Raw genomic sequence first — 15,315 nt, 5'->3', positions numbered from 1 at the left:
CGCGGAATACCATTTCGCAAAAAAACCTTACGCGAATGTACCTTACGGAAAATGTTTTCGTGGAAAGTACCATTTCGCAGGGGTACGCTGTCGCTCGTTCGGACCCAACTGAAAGAAAGTAATATAGGTCAGCAGACCTAGGAAAATAAATAAACCTAATTGATAGTTTTTGGCGATCTTGTTATTGACTAATGTTTTATGGAAGAGTCTAAAATCTCGAGGTCGATTAGTTTTTAAGTTACGCAAAAATTTCTGTTTTATTTGTACCACAGGGGTGAGGCGACTAAAAGCATCATAAAAAAATTCTTGCCTCCACAACCCCCACATGCCAAATTTGATTCCATTTAGCTGATTATCTCTCTAGTTATGAGCAAATTTGTACATATTTCATTTGTATGGGACCGTCCCCTTTTATAGGTAAAATGGGTCATAATTTACGTCCTGAAGAGGGGAGAGGTCTCAATGCACCATAGGAAAAGAATTTGCCTCCCAAAACACCCACATGCCAAATTTGGTTCCATTTGCTTGAATAGCTCTGGAGTTATGAGGAAATTTGTATTTCATTTGCACTGGAGCCCCCCCTCTTAAAGTGGGGAGGGGTCCTAATTCACCATAAAAAATATTCTTACCCTCGAAAACCTTCACCTGCCAAATTTGGTACCATTTGCGTGATTAGTTCTCGAGTTATTAGGAAAGGCTCTAGCCGGTTTTCCATACAAAAAATGCGCCCGAACCTGAACGTATTCATGAACTACATATAAGAGCAATTTTAATAATAAACTTTTCAAAAGAAAATTTGACCGCCATCCACATTTTTTAAAAATCTGAAAAAAGTCTATTATTTATAAATTTGATTGAACAATTTTTTAATAGAAAAAAATAAGCGGCGCCATCTTTGGAACACTGAAAAAAATACTCTTGAAAACTTTTTCGATTTTTTTACTGTGATATTCGCATCGGAAAATTTCCAAAAAACAATGAAATGTGTCCTGCAGTGAGTATAATATCTGTTATTTTTATCAAATTTTTATGATAATTGGTTTCGGAGTAAACTGCGAAAAATGAAATTCACTCTAGCCGCCACTACTGATTCAAGATGGCGTCTAATGATATGAAAATTTGCCAAATTGCTCCTCAGGTCAAGTACTTTGTTTGAATCATTGCATAATTTAATTAGGTTCGGGGGCATTTTTTGTATAGAAACCGGCTAGACCCTTTGTATTTCATTTGTATGGGAGCCCCCCCCCTGAAAAGGTAAGGAGTCCTAATTCATCATAGAAAAAATTCTTGTCTCCGAAAACACCCACATTCCAAATATGGTTCCATTTGATTGATTAGTTCTCGAGTTATGAGGAAATTTGTATTTCATTTGTACAGGAGGCCCCCTCTTAAAGTGGGGAGGGTTCCTAATTCACCAAAGAAAATATTCTTGCCCTCGAAAACCTTCAAATGCCAAATTCGGTTCCATTTGCGTGATTAGTTCTCGAGTTATGAGGAAATTTGTGATTTATTTGTATGAAAGCCCCCCCTCTTAAAGGGAAGAGGAGTAATAATTCCCCTTCTAAAGAGGGGAGGGGTCTCAATTTACCATAGAATAAATTCTTGTCACCAAAAATACCCACATGCCAAATTTTACTCTATTTGCTTGATTAGTTCTCGAGTTATGCAGAAATTTGTGTTTCATTTGTATGGGAGCCCCCCTCTTAGTGGGGGGAGAGGTCTATAACCATCACTAAAACCTTTCCTGGTCCCAAAAACCTCTATATGCAAATTTTAACGCCGATTGGTTTAGCAGTTTTTAATTCTATAAGGAACATCCCAACAGACAGACAGAAATACATTTTTAAATATAAGACCCGATAAACTTCGTATCGGGTTATCGGGCTTCGTATCGGGCCACAAATTAAACTGTAATGTACATAAATCCTGAATCTCGGATGACCTTTATCACAATCTCGAGTTTGGCAAGTTTCTGAGGAGTAAATGGGTGTTCTAATATACAAATTTTCCTCACAGTAAAATAGAAAACAACTCCCCCCATTGCTTAGCCTGATAAAATAAAGCGGATAGCATTTAAACATTCGCCATCATTACAAACCATTTCGCCGAATACCATTTTGCGGAACACCAATTCTCGGTTGACCATAACGCGGAATATAGAGTTCGCAGAATACCATTTCGCGAAAAATCTTACGCGGGATGTACCATTTCACGGAAAATCTTTTCGTAGAAAGTACCATTTCGCAGGGGTGACCCAACTGAAGGAAAGTAATAGAGGTCAGAAGATCTAGGGAAACAATTAAACCTAGATAGAGGTGATCTCTACGGGGGGCTGACATTAAATCAAAGACTAATGTAAACTGCATTTCTGGCATATGCATATTTGAGTATTTGTGAGTATCATTGTTTGAGTGTTTATTTGTAAAAGAAGAGCGAAATATTCTGATTTAATTTTTCATTGAATCAATGGTGGTTTTGAAAAAAACCGTTTGAAATTGTTTGGTGGCCCTGAAAAGAGCTATGTTTGAGCTGATAACACTTCTTAATATCAGTACTATAATTACTGTTGCCAATATATAGATGGATGTCGCTATTCGGTCCTTTAGACTCTAGGATGATGGTTGCCCGCTAATACAGGAGTGATAGGAAATACCAAATCACTGTAAAGTAGAAATGGATTAGTTTTATCAAAATACTGACCGTCCGTCAGTGCGATCGTGCGGTAAATGAGCAGACAGCAAACCTAGTGTGCGATTTTATAGTCACTGGCACTGCCGTTGCTACTTGTAAGCTAGTGTAGGTATGGGAGAAACCAGATCGGCTGCTGCTGCTGCTCAAATAATTATGCGAATGGAACGTTAATCATTTAGAAAGTGTTGAAAAATCTTTCCATTCTTCAATTACTATAGTTCTTATAAGAACTGTTTAAGACCACAACGGCCTACTGCTGAGTTTACTGCCCGCCAGTCGATCCGTTTCCATTTGCCTTCAGTGTTGGTTTGCGAAAATTACCGCCAAAATGCCATTGGGTTTGCGTCGAATTGTCATCGAAGATGACATTAATTGCCGCAAAAGTCGTTGGATTTGCCTCCAATCGCCGCCAAAATGCTATCGTTTTTACCTCCCAATTGCTATCAGTGTTGCCTCCGATCGCTGGTGTTGCCGCCAAATGCCGTTGCTTTCGCCACCAATAGCCGTCGATGGTAAATACTGACCGTCCGTCAGTGCGATTGTGCGATGAATGAGCAGACGGCGAACCAAGAGTACCATTTTATAGTCACTGGCACTGCCGCTGCTGCTTGTAAGCCGGTGTAGGTGGTGAGGGAAACTGTAAGAACTGTTTAAGACCACAACGGCCTACTGCTGAATTTGCTGCCCGTCAGTCGATCCGTTTCCATTTGCCTTCAGTGTTGGTTTGCGAAAATTACCGCCAAAATGCCATTGGGTTTCGATGGTTGGGTCGATGGTAAATACTGACCGTCCGTCAGTGCGATAGTGCGATGAATGAGCACACGGCGAACCAAGAGTACCATTTTATAGTCACTGGCACTGCCGCTGCTGCTTGTAAGCTAGTGTAGGTGGTGGAGGAAACCATATCGGTTGCTGCTGCTTAAATGATTGTCCGACACTGACTGAGCAAGCTATCGAACAACTTCGCATGTCTGCGATGGGGATAATGCAAAATGTAATGTTAAGTGCATCGTGTGGGATTCACGTTGGCCATTGCCCTCTGATTTCGTTTGTCTTCGGGGTCGGTGTTCCCGTCAATAGCCATCGATGTTGCCGATTGGATTGGAAAAGGGGTGTGGCTTACAAAGTGGTCTCAAGGTTATCATTTGGATCCAAATCCTTTGGTGTATCTAATTGTCGTCCGTGCCTGTGAAGCTAGGCGATAACAAGGGAAATGTATGGAAAAATTCGACCTTGAATCTTTACCCACATTTTAATTAAAAAATTATTATTAGTATGTTACTATAAAATTTCTGGACATTTTATCTATCCAACGACATATTAACTGTTATGTTTCGTTCAGTAGTTTAGTAGCTATTAGCGTTTGAAATATTTCATTCAAACGTTACGCTTCTATTTCTCGTTTTTACAAAGTGCTACCCAGTCCCAGTATAGTAAACAAAGACGTAGTCCTACGTCAAAAAAATTGCCTTCAAACACACCCACATGCTAAATTTGGTTCCATTTGCTTGATTAGTTCTGGAGTTATGAGGAAATTTGTATTTCATTTGTATGGGATCCCCCCCTCCTAAAAAGGTAAGATGTCTCAATTCAACATAGAAAAAATTCTTGCCTCTAAAAACCTTCACATGCCAAATTTGGTTCCATTTGCTTGATTAGTTCTCGAGTTATGAGGAAATGTGTGTTTCATTTGTATGGGAGCCCCCCCTATTAATGGGGGGAGGGATCTCTAACCATCATAAGAACCTTCCTTGGCCCCAAGAACCTCTACATGCAAATTCTCACGCCGATTGGTTAAGTAGTTTTCGATTCTATAATGAACATTCCGACAGACAGACAGACAGAAATCCATTTTTATATATAAGATTAACAGTATTAATATATTAGTATTTCTCCAAATAATTATTTCCTTGTGCCTTTTCTGCTTATTTTTTTGATACTTTATATGAAGTCCCTGAATTTACGCGTGCAGGACGCTATATCTCTGCATATTAGTGTTGATAGGAGGAAATGCTTATCAACTTATTGACACACTTCATTGTGCCTGATTTTTAATTTCAGCTATAATAAATTTAAATTTGTCACTAGGTTTTCAAGCCACCGTGAATCTCGCATGTGTATAATATTTCTCGGTATAAATTTTCAAACTATGGTTCATTATGTAGTACCATTACCATTAGGGCATCTTCTACGGTGATCTTAATCCTTACTTTGGTCCATATTTTTAGACTAAGCAGAAAAACGTTTCCGCACCGGTTTTGTAAATCTAATTTAATACCGAAGCGAAGTTGTAAATTTTTTACAACTCGTATAACTTTTGGTATATTTCTGACTCGATTTGGAACAGCGCGAAGGTTGTTTTAAATCTTGCAGGCATTTACATTTTTCCGACAGCGGTTGTTTTAGGACGCCATTTTGAATTCATTTGAGCACACTTAGCAATGCATGATGCGTTTACCAACCGGAACTTTTATTGAAATCTTATAAACGTGTATTTTAATCGTAAAGTCGGTTACTTAGGAACATCGCGCGTTGCTTCTATCATATGATTATCAAATATCAAAAGCTTGATAGCTTTTATACAGCTCCCTAATAATATTAAGCAAGTTCTATGATCGAAGGATGCCAAAAGGTCGCAGTCGCGCAGTCAATGTTTTCGATTTAATTGCCAAAATAAACCCGTTTGTCTCGGGACAGCTTTCGTGCATAGCAACAAATGTCTATCGGTATTTAATAACTGACCGCGCGCGATTTCGAACGAATCGGATATGTTGATAGCACATAACTTTCGGTGCGGTAAACTGATGATTTCTCATGGTTTTTTCCTATATCGGTATGTCGGATCTCCGCAACCTGTTTCGCAATGGCCACGTAACCAAAAACGTCCTCAAATCGAACGTGAGCTCGAATGACAGTGATCGCACCACCTGCCTCGGCGGATCCAGATCAATTGCTTTCTACTAACAACAACTCCTTCCTGTGATACTTGTGGATGATGCAGAGGATTCCTCGGTCTCTAGTAGCAGCAAGTGTCGGACTAACATGCCTTTCCCTCCCAAATTGACCTGCATGGGCGTGGCCAGCTTTGCTATTGATCATCACAAAGAATTATATCACCAGGAAATCCACACTGAGAATGATCTGCTACTCCCAAGCATCGTTCTGATGGTCCTTTGTGCAATCTCAGCTGATCTATATCAATCGCGGGCAACTCACGGGTGGTCAAACTATGATATGCTATGCTATGCTATATGTAGTCCCTGAATTTGATTCGGAAACCGTTTTCATTATAACAGAGTTGGTACTAACAGGAATTGCGGCATGCATAGATCGGATACCAGGAATAGATGCTGCTAACAGGAAGCGATCCTTCAATATATCCTTTTCTTCGCAATATTCTGCGGTTGACACGAATTTTACATTTAGGTTACAATTATTTAGCGCCCACTCATGACGGGATTTATCGAAAGATGCTAAACGATGCGTATTATTCCTGCTCATTTCGTCAATACAATACAGATTTTCGATAAAAGCAATTAGGCATTGATATTTTTTTGCATTTTGCTTTGCGCAAGTGAATGGTATTGTTGCACAGTTGACATTGTGTCACCTCCGCTGCTAGCCATCTCACATGGTTGAAGGCATGAGAATCTAGGAATTGTTTGTTTGACTTTTCGTTCACTCAATTTGCGTATTCTGCTAAGACGCTCAAAAACAAACTTTAGTTGTATTATACACTGTTTATGTGCTTTCACAACAGCGCAATGTTACTTTACATTTAGATTGTTTTGTTGTTTGCTTAGTGCTAGGAAATTTTATTTTGTTTATGATTTTACTTGAAAAATTGGGAATTGTTTGTTTCAAAACGCTATATCTCGAGAACGGGACGAAACACCTCGTGGTTTTGAGTGACTCTTATGTAAAAAAGTCTGAGAAACACGATGGTGTTGAATTTTTTGAGATCAAATTGTATTCATTGAGAGAAAAATACAAATTTAGTTTTTAGATCGAAAATAAAAGTATTTATCAGCGCTGCAGCCAAAAACTAATATTTTTTTCAGATTCCTCAGATGATTTCCCATTAAAATCGAGGGAAAATCCAATCGGCACCAAACTTGGGATTTTTGTTTCTTGACCCAAAACGAACCATCTGGCCGAGTTTGGTGAAAATACGAGAAGGTCGATTACAAGTTTGTACTTTTTCTCGGTCACTTGACGTGGAATGACCCATGTCCTTTTTAAGGTGATGCGGTACCCGAGCAGGAGCGAAGAGCAAATTAACCGTTATGTGTGCGACAGGGTACCCGGGTACCTTTTCAGTTTTAAAATAGTTATAACTCATTCAATTTAAAACATACGTCATTGAAATTTTGCAACATCGTAAAACTCGTTGATCTTAAGTAATTGAGGTTTTTTTGGTGCATATCCATAAAGGGGTTTAGCAATGAGAGTCACTTGAATTTTTTTATTACGTAGGAGGGCGACAAGGGTACCCGGGTACCCATGATTTGCAATGCTCATAACTTTGGGTATCTTGAACCGATTTGGCTGAAACCAGTGGCATTTGATTCATACATTTATCTAGTTTTGATTAGATAAAGCATTTGGCCATCAAATGACATGTAGTTCCCGGGAATCGGTAATTCCGGAGCAACGTCCGGTAAAACGTGGAAAGCCGCTTGTTTTGAAAGAATATCAGCCTTCAGTAAAGCTATTAGTTTTGAGCTTGACATTGTGGACCCTTTTTTCATCTTATTATATAAATTGGTGACTTTAGATCGCATTGGCCATTCCAGAATTGGGTCCCTGTAGGATTACAGATGGCCAGTTGGGTGCCTAATCCAATATTAGAATTGGTTTAGCGGATCTTTTAGATGTTTTGAACGGATATGGCCAGTTTAGTACTGATTAATAATTTCGGAACTGGTACCAAATGTATAACGGATGGTTCTACGTTTTGAACGGTTCTGATAATGCTAAGCATTATCTTGAATCCTGCGGTATCATCTGTGACCCCGTAGAAACCATTTTCGAAATAACCAATCAAAATACATCGAAATGTAAAAAATATCACCTACCGAACTAATTCCAAGAACTTTGATACCCATATTGCTAGGTTTTACCTCCAATCCTGGACTGGCCACCCATGACCCCACAGGAACCTACTTCGGAATGGCCAACCTGATTCATCTCATTATATGAAATAGTACATTGTACGAATCTTTAGAGTTTTTATATCCGCATGACTGATTTTGCTGCAATACAATCATTTCTCTTCCTCACAGCGGACACTCTGTCGGAATTCCGGATTTTCGGGCTCCGTATGTCTTTTAGTGGCCAAATGGCCAAATGATTCAAAACTAGATAAATAAACGATTCAAATGACACCTATTTCGTCGAAATCGGTTTAAAATTGTTGATGTTATAACAATATCAATTTTGGGTACCCGGGTACCCTTGTCGCCCTGCTAAAGGTGTTTTTTTTGTCGCACACATAACGGTTAATTTCAAAATGTGTTATGAAAATCGAATAACTCATATCAAAATTTGATCTTGTCTTGGCTGACATAGTTGGTAAAATAACAAAATATAATATCAAAATTTTGTTCCTTTAAGGCCAAAAGAATAACTACTTGTGTTATTTGAATAACAAAGCAATAACATGACTGTATTCAGAGTTTGAAATAACATATTTTAGTATTATTAAGGTATTGAATATCAAATGTAGTAGCATATGACATATTGAAAAATTATTTTATAAAATATTTATAATTTAAAATCCCTTTAATCAATAAAAAAAATCTTATGAAATATATCGAATGTCATTTTAAGATCACAATAAGATATGATAACAAAATCAGTTATTAAACTCATCTTACAAACAATGTTTTAAATATCTACTCAATAACAAAATGTGTTATCAATGTATCTCCATATCTATTCAATAACAAAATATAGTATTATACCTTAGTTTGATATAGTTTTGATATTATTTTGCTCTTCACTCCTGCTCGGGTACTAAATCCCAACATGGCCGGAAAAATGGTGTCCTCGTGAGGATATAGGATATAGGATGTCCGGCCATGATGGATTCAGTACCGTTTCACCTTAACCGCGTTATACAAATATATACTGTAATACAAAGTAGTAACTTACATCTTTCCACAATAAGGTGAACATTTTTACTGCTTCCCGGTGTAGATTTTGGATAACCAATAGCTTCACAAATGTAGTCTCCATTGTGATCAAACTGAAAGAAATTTAAGTAAACTCGTGATTATCTGAAATATATTATCATACTACAGATATGAACATACTCTAATATTTGGAATTTCCAAGCGACCATTGGATTCATATGACCCGGGGGGAAGTGGCAATCCATTTGCTCTGACCCATCTAACTTTTGCACGCAGTGGACCCTCATCGCGACATTGGAATACTACCTCACGACCTGTAATATGAAAATTCAATTTATCAAATTCGACATTTTTATGTCAAGTCATTTAACGCAATAAAGTCTTTACTTCACGAACAACATGTGCTACATAACGCCTTCTTGAATGAGTCGTCGTTTTCATTTTTGGACAAGTTAATAACAGAAAAACAAAAGAATTTGTTTCTCGGAATATAGACGCAAGCTTGATCTAGAACAGACAAATCAAGGTGACGTCGTCTGGCAGATACTGACGCCCTTGTTTACAAACAGACCGCAGAGCCCAACAAAGTTTCAGCTGTTTACACGGCAAGTTTGTTGTTTAAATAGCAATATGACTAATTTAGAACAGTCATTATACCTGTAAAATGTTAGGGCATCTTCTACGGTGATCCAAATGCTGATTTTGGTCCAAATTTTTAGACCAAACAGAAAAACGTTTCCGCACCGGTGTTGTAAATCTAATTTTATACCAGAGCGAAGTTGTAAATTTTTTACTATTCGTATAACTTTTGGTCTATTTGTGATTGGATTTGGAACAGCGCGAAGGGTGTTTTAAATCTTACAGGTACGGGGGAGTGACATATGACACGAAAAAAAAAACAATGAATATGGTGAAGTTTATAAAGCCATCGCCATTTCTTCAGTAGACTGATTGTGAAATACATTAATCAATTCATCTAAACTAAAACTGCTGCGATTTTATCGCTTGGAGTTGCATTTCTCATATCTGGCATAAACTAACGAAAAGGCGAAATCGAACCATCCTTTGGTTTATTTACATCATGCACCCTTTTGTCGATTCGCAACAGGAAATATTTGCATCACCGCTGCGGATTGATCTGAATTGAACCATTTCGCCAGTTCTATTTTCACTCTCGCTGGTCCAAATTTGGTATAACTCTGATCTAAATATAGACCACCGTAGAAGATGCCCTAAAACACACACGCTACATCCAATATAAACGAGCAAGAAAATTGTCCAAAATGTAAACAAGGGCGCCAGCATCTGTCAATTGACGGTATGGTGATTTTGTCTACTGCGAATGTACCTACAGTAGTTTCTCGCCCTATTGTTGGTACTATGAAACTTTCTACTGTGTACCCCCGCTGGAATGACCTTCCTTAATCTGAACATTTTTAATCTGAACCCACAAATGACACAAATGAATACACAATTGACGGTTAAGTTGACCGGGAAATTGAAAAAAAAGCAAAAAAACTTAATACGTTTCCTCTTGCTCAGCAGCTCTGGCGATATAGCTCATATGCGACTTATTTCCCTCCAGCACTCAAAATAGACTATTTTAGTTGATATTGTCGAGCCAATTTCCATTTCTACAATCTGGATGTTCAGAATTCGAGCATATTCGAAATGTTTTCAAAACTGTGTCGGGCACACTAACCACTAATCTGTAATCGTACACTCTCTATGCCGTCTCGAGCTCGATCGTGGGTAAACGATCAGGTTTCATTCACCAGTCAAATACGAGTAGCTACGTAAGTAAGACGTGAGTATATATTACAAGCAGTGAACTGGGCAATGGGTCATTTCCTGCGACAGGTACAGTTTGCACATTTGGCGACCGTGACAGGTTTTGCTACGACTTAGATAATTAATTAGCAAAGCAATTAAAACGAACAGATTTATTTAAAGTTGCATGGAAATCACCCATTGTCAGTGTAAAACATCGCTGTGCAAAACAAAATGGCTTCCTATAAGGGGCCCGGTTCAGTGTGGGTCAAATTTGATGTACCCAAGTGATAAGTCGTTGCAATATAGAATATATTTCGGGAAACTGAGTTTAATCCGAACAATGGCGCGCCTGGAGGACCACAGAAAAGGAAAATGGTATTTTCCATTAACTCAGTTTCCATACAGAATTGGCAAAGCGAGTCGGGAGGACCGCATACTGAAATCAGGAAGAGAGAGAGAGAGAGAGAGAGAGAGAGAGAGAGAGAGAGAGAGAGAGAGAGAGAGAGAGAGAGATAGAGAGAGAGAGTAGATGAATGCGCGTTGGGAGAACCGCATTCCGGTTAGAAAAAGCGAGTTGAGAGGACCGTGGAAAATAAAATGCGCGTTGAGAGAACCGCATGACTAATAAGGTAGAAAAAGCGAGTTCAGAGGACCGCAGAAAATAGAATGCGAGTTGAGAGGACCGCATGTCTAAATAATATAGAATAGCATCAAGATGACAAGTCTGTCGTATATTCAGGCGCGTTGAGAGGACCGCACGAAAAGTGAATTTAGAATTTTTTTTTTACCAATACTTACATCGACCGCCAATCTCTTTGTCGCTAGCAAACGTACGGAAAGAAAGAGAGCGCTGCGTACTCATCATTGTGTTTATGTACTGGATGTGTATACTTACACTGATGAAGCTAAAAAGGATGCTTTTCGGTGGTATTGGAGAAGAATGAACAAGCTAAATCTGATTGAACCCTTGTGTGCGCAAGTGCAATGTCAATAGTTTGCGTGAAAGCAGCGTGTTGTAGCATAGCCTGTGAATTATTTTTATTTAGTTCAGAAGCTTGATGCCGGGAGATATGTTCGTGCGCCGCCAGTGGCGTCGGGACGAAATTCGTAAATGCACAGAGAAAGACGATATCTTGATACAGGTAGTTCACGCCATAGAAACACAAACGTGGCCTAAACACTTGATGAAGTTCAAATCTATTGCGGACGATCTTGTTTTTTCTAATGGAATACTAATGGAAAAATGGATGCGCTATTATTCCTCAAGTTCTCCGTGAGAAAACTTTAGAAATCGTACATGTAGGACACCCGCTAGAGGCCAAGTTGAAAAGCATTCTCCGTAGACGCGTATGGTGGCCTGGAATGACGGTTGATGCAGAAAATTGGGTTAAGTCATGTGCCGTTTGTTCTGTAAATGGTCCACCGGAAAAACCGCCTCCCATGCAAAGGGCGTTCGCTCCAAAATGCGATATGGGAAACAATTGTGCTTGACTTAAACGGGCCATATATGAGGCTTGGTGGAATATCGATACTGGCCATAATAGATCTTCGATCTAGGTGCGCTATAGCGCGAGTCGTTAAGTCCACGAAGTTTGAGCACACAAAAGCAATTTTGGATGTCGTTTTTCAAAGAGAGGGCTTCCCGAAAGCAATCATTCCGATAACGGACCACCATTCAACGGCGAGGATTATGCAAGGTATTGCTCTGAGCGCGGTATTCAAACCATATTCTCCACTCCATTCTACCCTCAACAGAATGGTTTAATTGAGAGTTTCATGAAAGTAATTAATAAAGCCATGTCTGCTGCAGTTTCGACGGGAACGAGCTACGAAGAAGAATTGCAAGCCGCTGTCCAGTCTTATAACGCGGCAGACCATAGCATAACTATACTACCTCCAGAAGAAGTACTTATCGGTCGTAAGATAAGGCGTGGACTACCACTTTTGAAGTACGGTTAGTCAGTACATGACAAACATCTGTTGGACGCGAGGGATCGTGAGGCCAAATTGGTTTCAAAAGGACGAGAGGACAAGCGCCGTGGAGCCAAGGTGAATAAGGTTAAAGTAGGCGATACGGTCGTCTTGGAATGTACATCTCGGGGCAAAGGTGATAGTAGGTTCAGCATGAAGCGTTTCACTGTGATCCAGGAAAATAATGGGAGCTTGGTTGTTTGTGATGCAGAGGGCCAACAGCTCAAGCGACATGTAACACAAACCAAGAGGGTTCAGCAGTGGCGAAAGCCGAAATCACCCGAAACATCCAAGGATTGTCCGAACCCTGTATGCCCAAACGGTTCTTGTGAGCGTGAAAAACGAGTTTCTTCCTATCTTTACCAATACGTACGTACGGTAGAAAATCCTTAGACAGATTTCCAATGGTCGATGATAGTAAGAATAGGAGAAATAACATAACAGTATTACCTATACCCAAACGATTTTTCTTTCAATTTGGTTCTTCTCAATTCTCTTGACGACTCAATATGCTTGAAAAAGAATTCATGCTTGGTAGATTGCAACTTTTTTGATTTTCTTCTTGCTTCTTGCCAGTTTTATAGGAAATTCGTCTGATTAGTGAGGAAAAATGACATTCCTATTCCGAAACTTAGCAAGGTTTACTACGTTTTTACAGTAGGGAAAATACAAACTGTCATATTGTACCCAACATATCAGCACGTCTGTTAAGCCTGCTGAGTTTTCCCTATTCATCCAATGATAGGCATGGGCTTAGGCATTTATAAATGACACATTCCGCCGTGACGTTACAACGTTTTGACTCTTCTTTGCACAGTATTTGTGCTTCAGCAGGGAAAATCGTTGAGAGACCCCCAAATATTATTATATATTTGGAAAGAGCATAAAATTTCCTATTAAAAGTGAACAAATTAATAGCATTTGCTTTACCTAGATTGTTTTGGAAAGCAAATATGTAACGTGACGTTACAACGCGCCAGAAATTCGTCTGTTGGTTCTTCTGTTCAAAAACATGAAAATTGTGCTCTCTTTCAAATTTTATCTAAAAATTTTCTTCTATGATTTGATAAGAGTTGAATACTGAACAACCTGCCATGTACAGAATTCCGATAATCAGTGAAGTTAATTTTTAACGACCTTTTACTTTTCGTGACGTTACAACGCTCTGCTTTACACAGAGAGGTTCGTAGCTCCGTTGTAACGTCACGAAAAATCTGTTCAGTTAATATTCGTCAATTATCGCTGTTGCTGCCTTCTGTATAGGGTAAATGATTTTGAAATGGACCCAGTCGAATTCTGATCTTGAATGGACCTATTTTTAAATAAGAATGTTAGGATATAATTATCAAGTCTTTGTACTGTATTTAGCTTTAATGTTTATCTTTAATCATTTCTGAACGTAAATATATTAAAATTAAATTAAAATTATAGCCAAAACCACTTTATTGCCGCTTATTTAAAAGTAGCTGTTTTTCAGCGTTTTGGCAGTCACCATAGAGTATTTTCAAACTGTTACTACCCGGAACCCTTCTGGTTTGAAATAAAACAATACTCTTAAAATGATGCTAAAATATGTGTAATTTCAATTTAGGTATTTAAAAGTTCAGTAAAACCAGTAAAATCTTCAAATTCCTTAAAAATGTTAACCCCCTTTTTTGATCTTGAATGGACCTAGTATTGATTTTAGAATGGACCTAGTTTTGCGCTCCGAGACATCACTGGTGGTAGCTATCATTGCCTACCACTAACGAACTCGTCGTTGTATATTCATTGAAACTGCTTGTTGTCACTATAGTATCTCCGTTTATAATTAATCTATAAGCACGGGATATTGAAAGTAGGCTTGATTTATAGCCTAAATAAAAACTTAATTATATTGATAAAACTAACTATCACTCATCCTTTTTCGTAGTTGCTTCATAGTGTTTGTACATTGTAGCCTCTAGTTTTGAAACTGGAAAGTCTTCCTAATTAGTTAGCTAACATATGCCATTTTATGCTTAAAACAATATAAACTTAATTTATTCTCAGTATTATAAAAAAAATTTTAACCATCATTGATTAAAAGATAAGATGGATCAAAAGATAAGAGGGATACTAACTGCCTTCTGTTAAGGGGGCATAGTACCTTTTCAATTTTTTAAAACATAAATTTTTTTATTGATTATTTCGAAAGATTAACATTTTGACCATATGTGTTTGAAGTCATTTGCATGAATTCCAAATATTGACAAAGTTACAGCTATTTGTACCGCGCATGTCTGGAGTGATTAAACAACGAGTAAAAACTTCAACGTCGTTTTTCTCGAAACCAGGTTTTGAAAGTCGGTACCATAAATATCTCAAGAACGGCTCAAGCAATTCTTATGATTCTTTTTTTGTTTGAAAGCCAACAAAATTATCTAGTGTTTGACCCATCCTTTTCTTGATATTGCAATTTTTGATTTTTTTAGAAATGTTTAAAGTCAATTTTTTCGCTTAAAAACCATACTTTTATGTTTCAATGTCCACCATTTTGTTATGTGTTCGAATTCTAAAAAAGGATGGTAAGGTAAAAATGGTTGGAATCAAAAATTTTTTCATGGACAAATAACGTCCTGTATTTTCCATAGAAATACAGCAAAAAGTTTTGCTGTAAGTTTAAGTTTTGACAAAACTCAGATGAGAAATAGTTTAAACACGTTAATCAAGCATATACCAAAGCTTCAAAACACCTTTAGCGCGCTGACCGAAAACCCTAAGG

The 15,315-nt window shown here is 38.2% G+C and overlaps 1 protein-coding gene across 8 annotated transcripts in view; it reads right to left on the bottom strand.

Moving 5' to 3' along the window:
- The window catches only part of LOC128742843 (basement membrane-specific heparan sulfate proteoglycan core protein), a 1,551,467-nt gene that overhangs the window by 836,161 nt on the left and 699,991 nt on the right, over window positions 1-15,315 (bottom strand). For all 8 annotated transcript variants that reach the window (XM_053839324.1, XM_053839321.1, XM_053839325.1 and 5 more), the window contains 2 exons: window positions 9,009-9,142; window positions 8,848-8,941 (listed from right to left, as the gene is read on the bottom strand). In XM_053839324.1, the coding sequence (XP_053695299.1) occupies window positions 8,848-8,941; window positions 9,009-9,142 (228 nt within the window). The remainder of the gene's footprint in view (window positions 1-8,847; window positions 8,942-9,008; window positions 9,143-15,315) is intronic.

The sequence above is a fragment of the Sabethes cyaneus genome, chromosome 3 (assembly GCF_943734655.1).
Source record: "Sabethes cyaneus chromosome 3, idSabCyanKW18_F2, whole genome shotgun sequence".
NCBI lineage: Eukaryota > Metazoa > Arthropoda > Insecta > Diptera > Culicidae > Sabethes > Sabethes cyaneus.
This window is presented reverse-complemented; position numbering and strand designations above follow the sequence as displayed.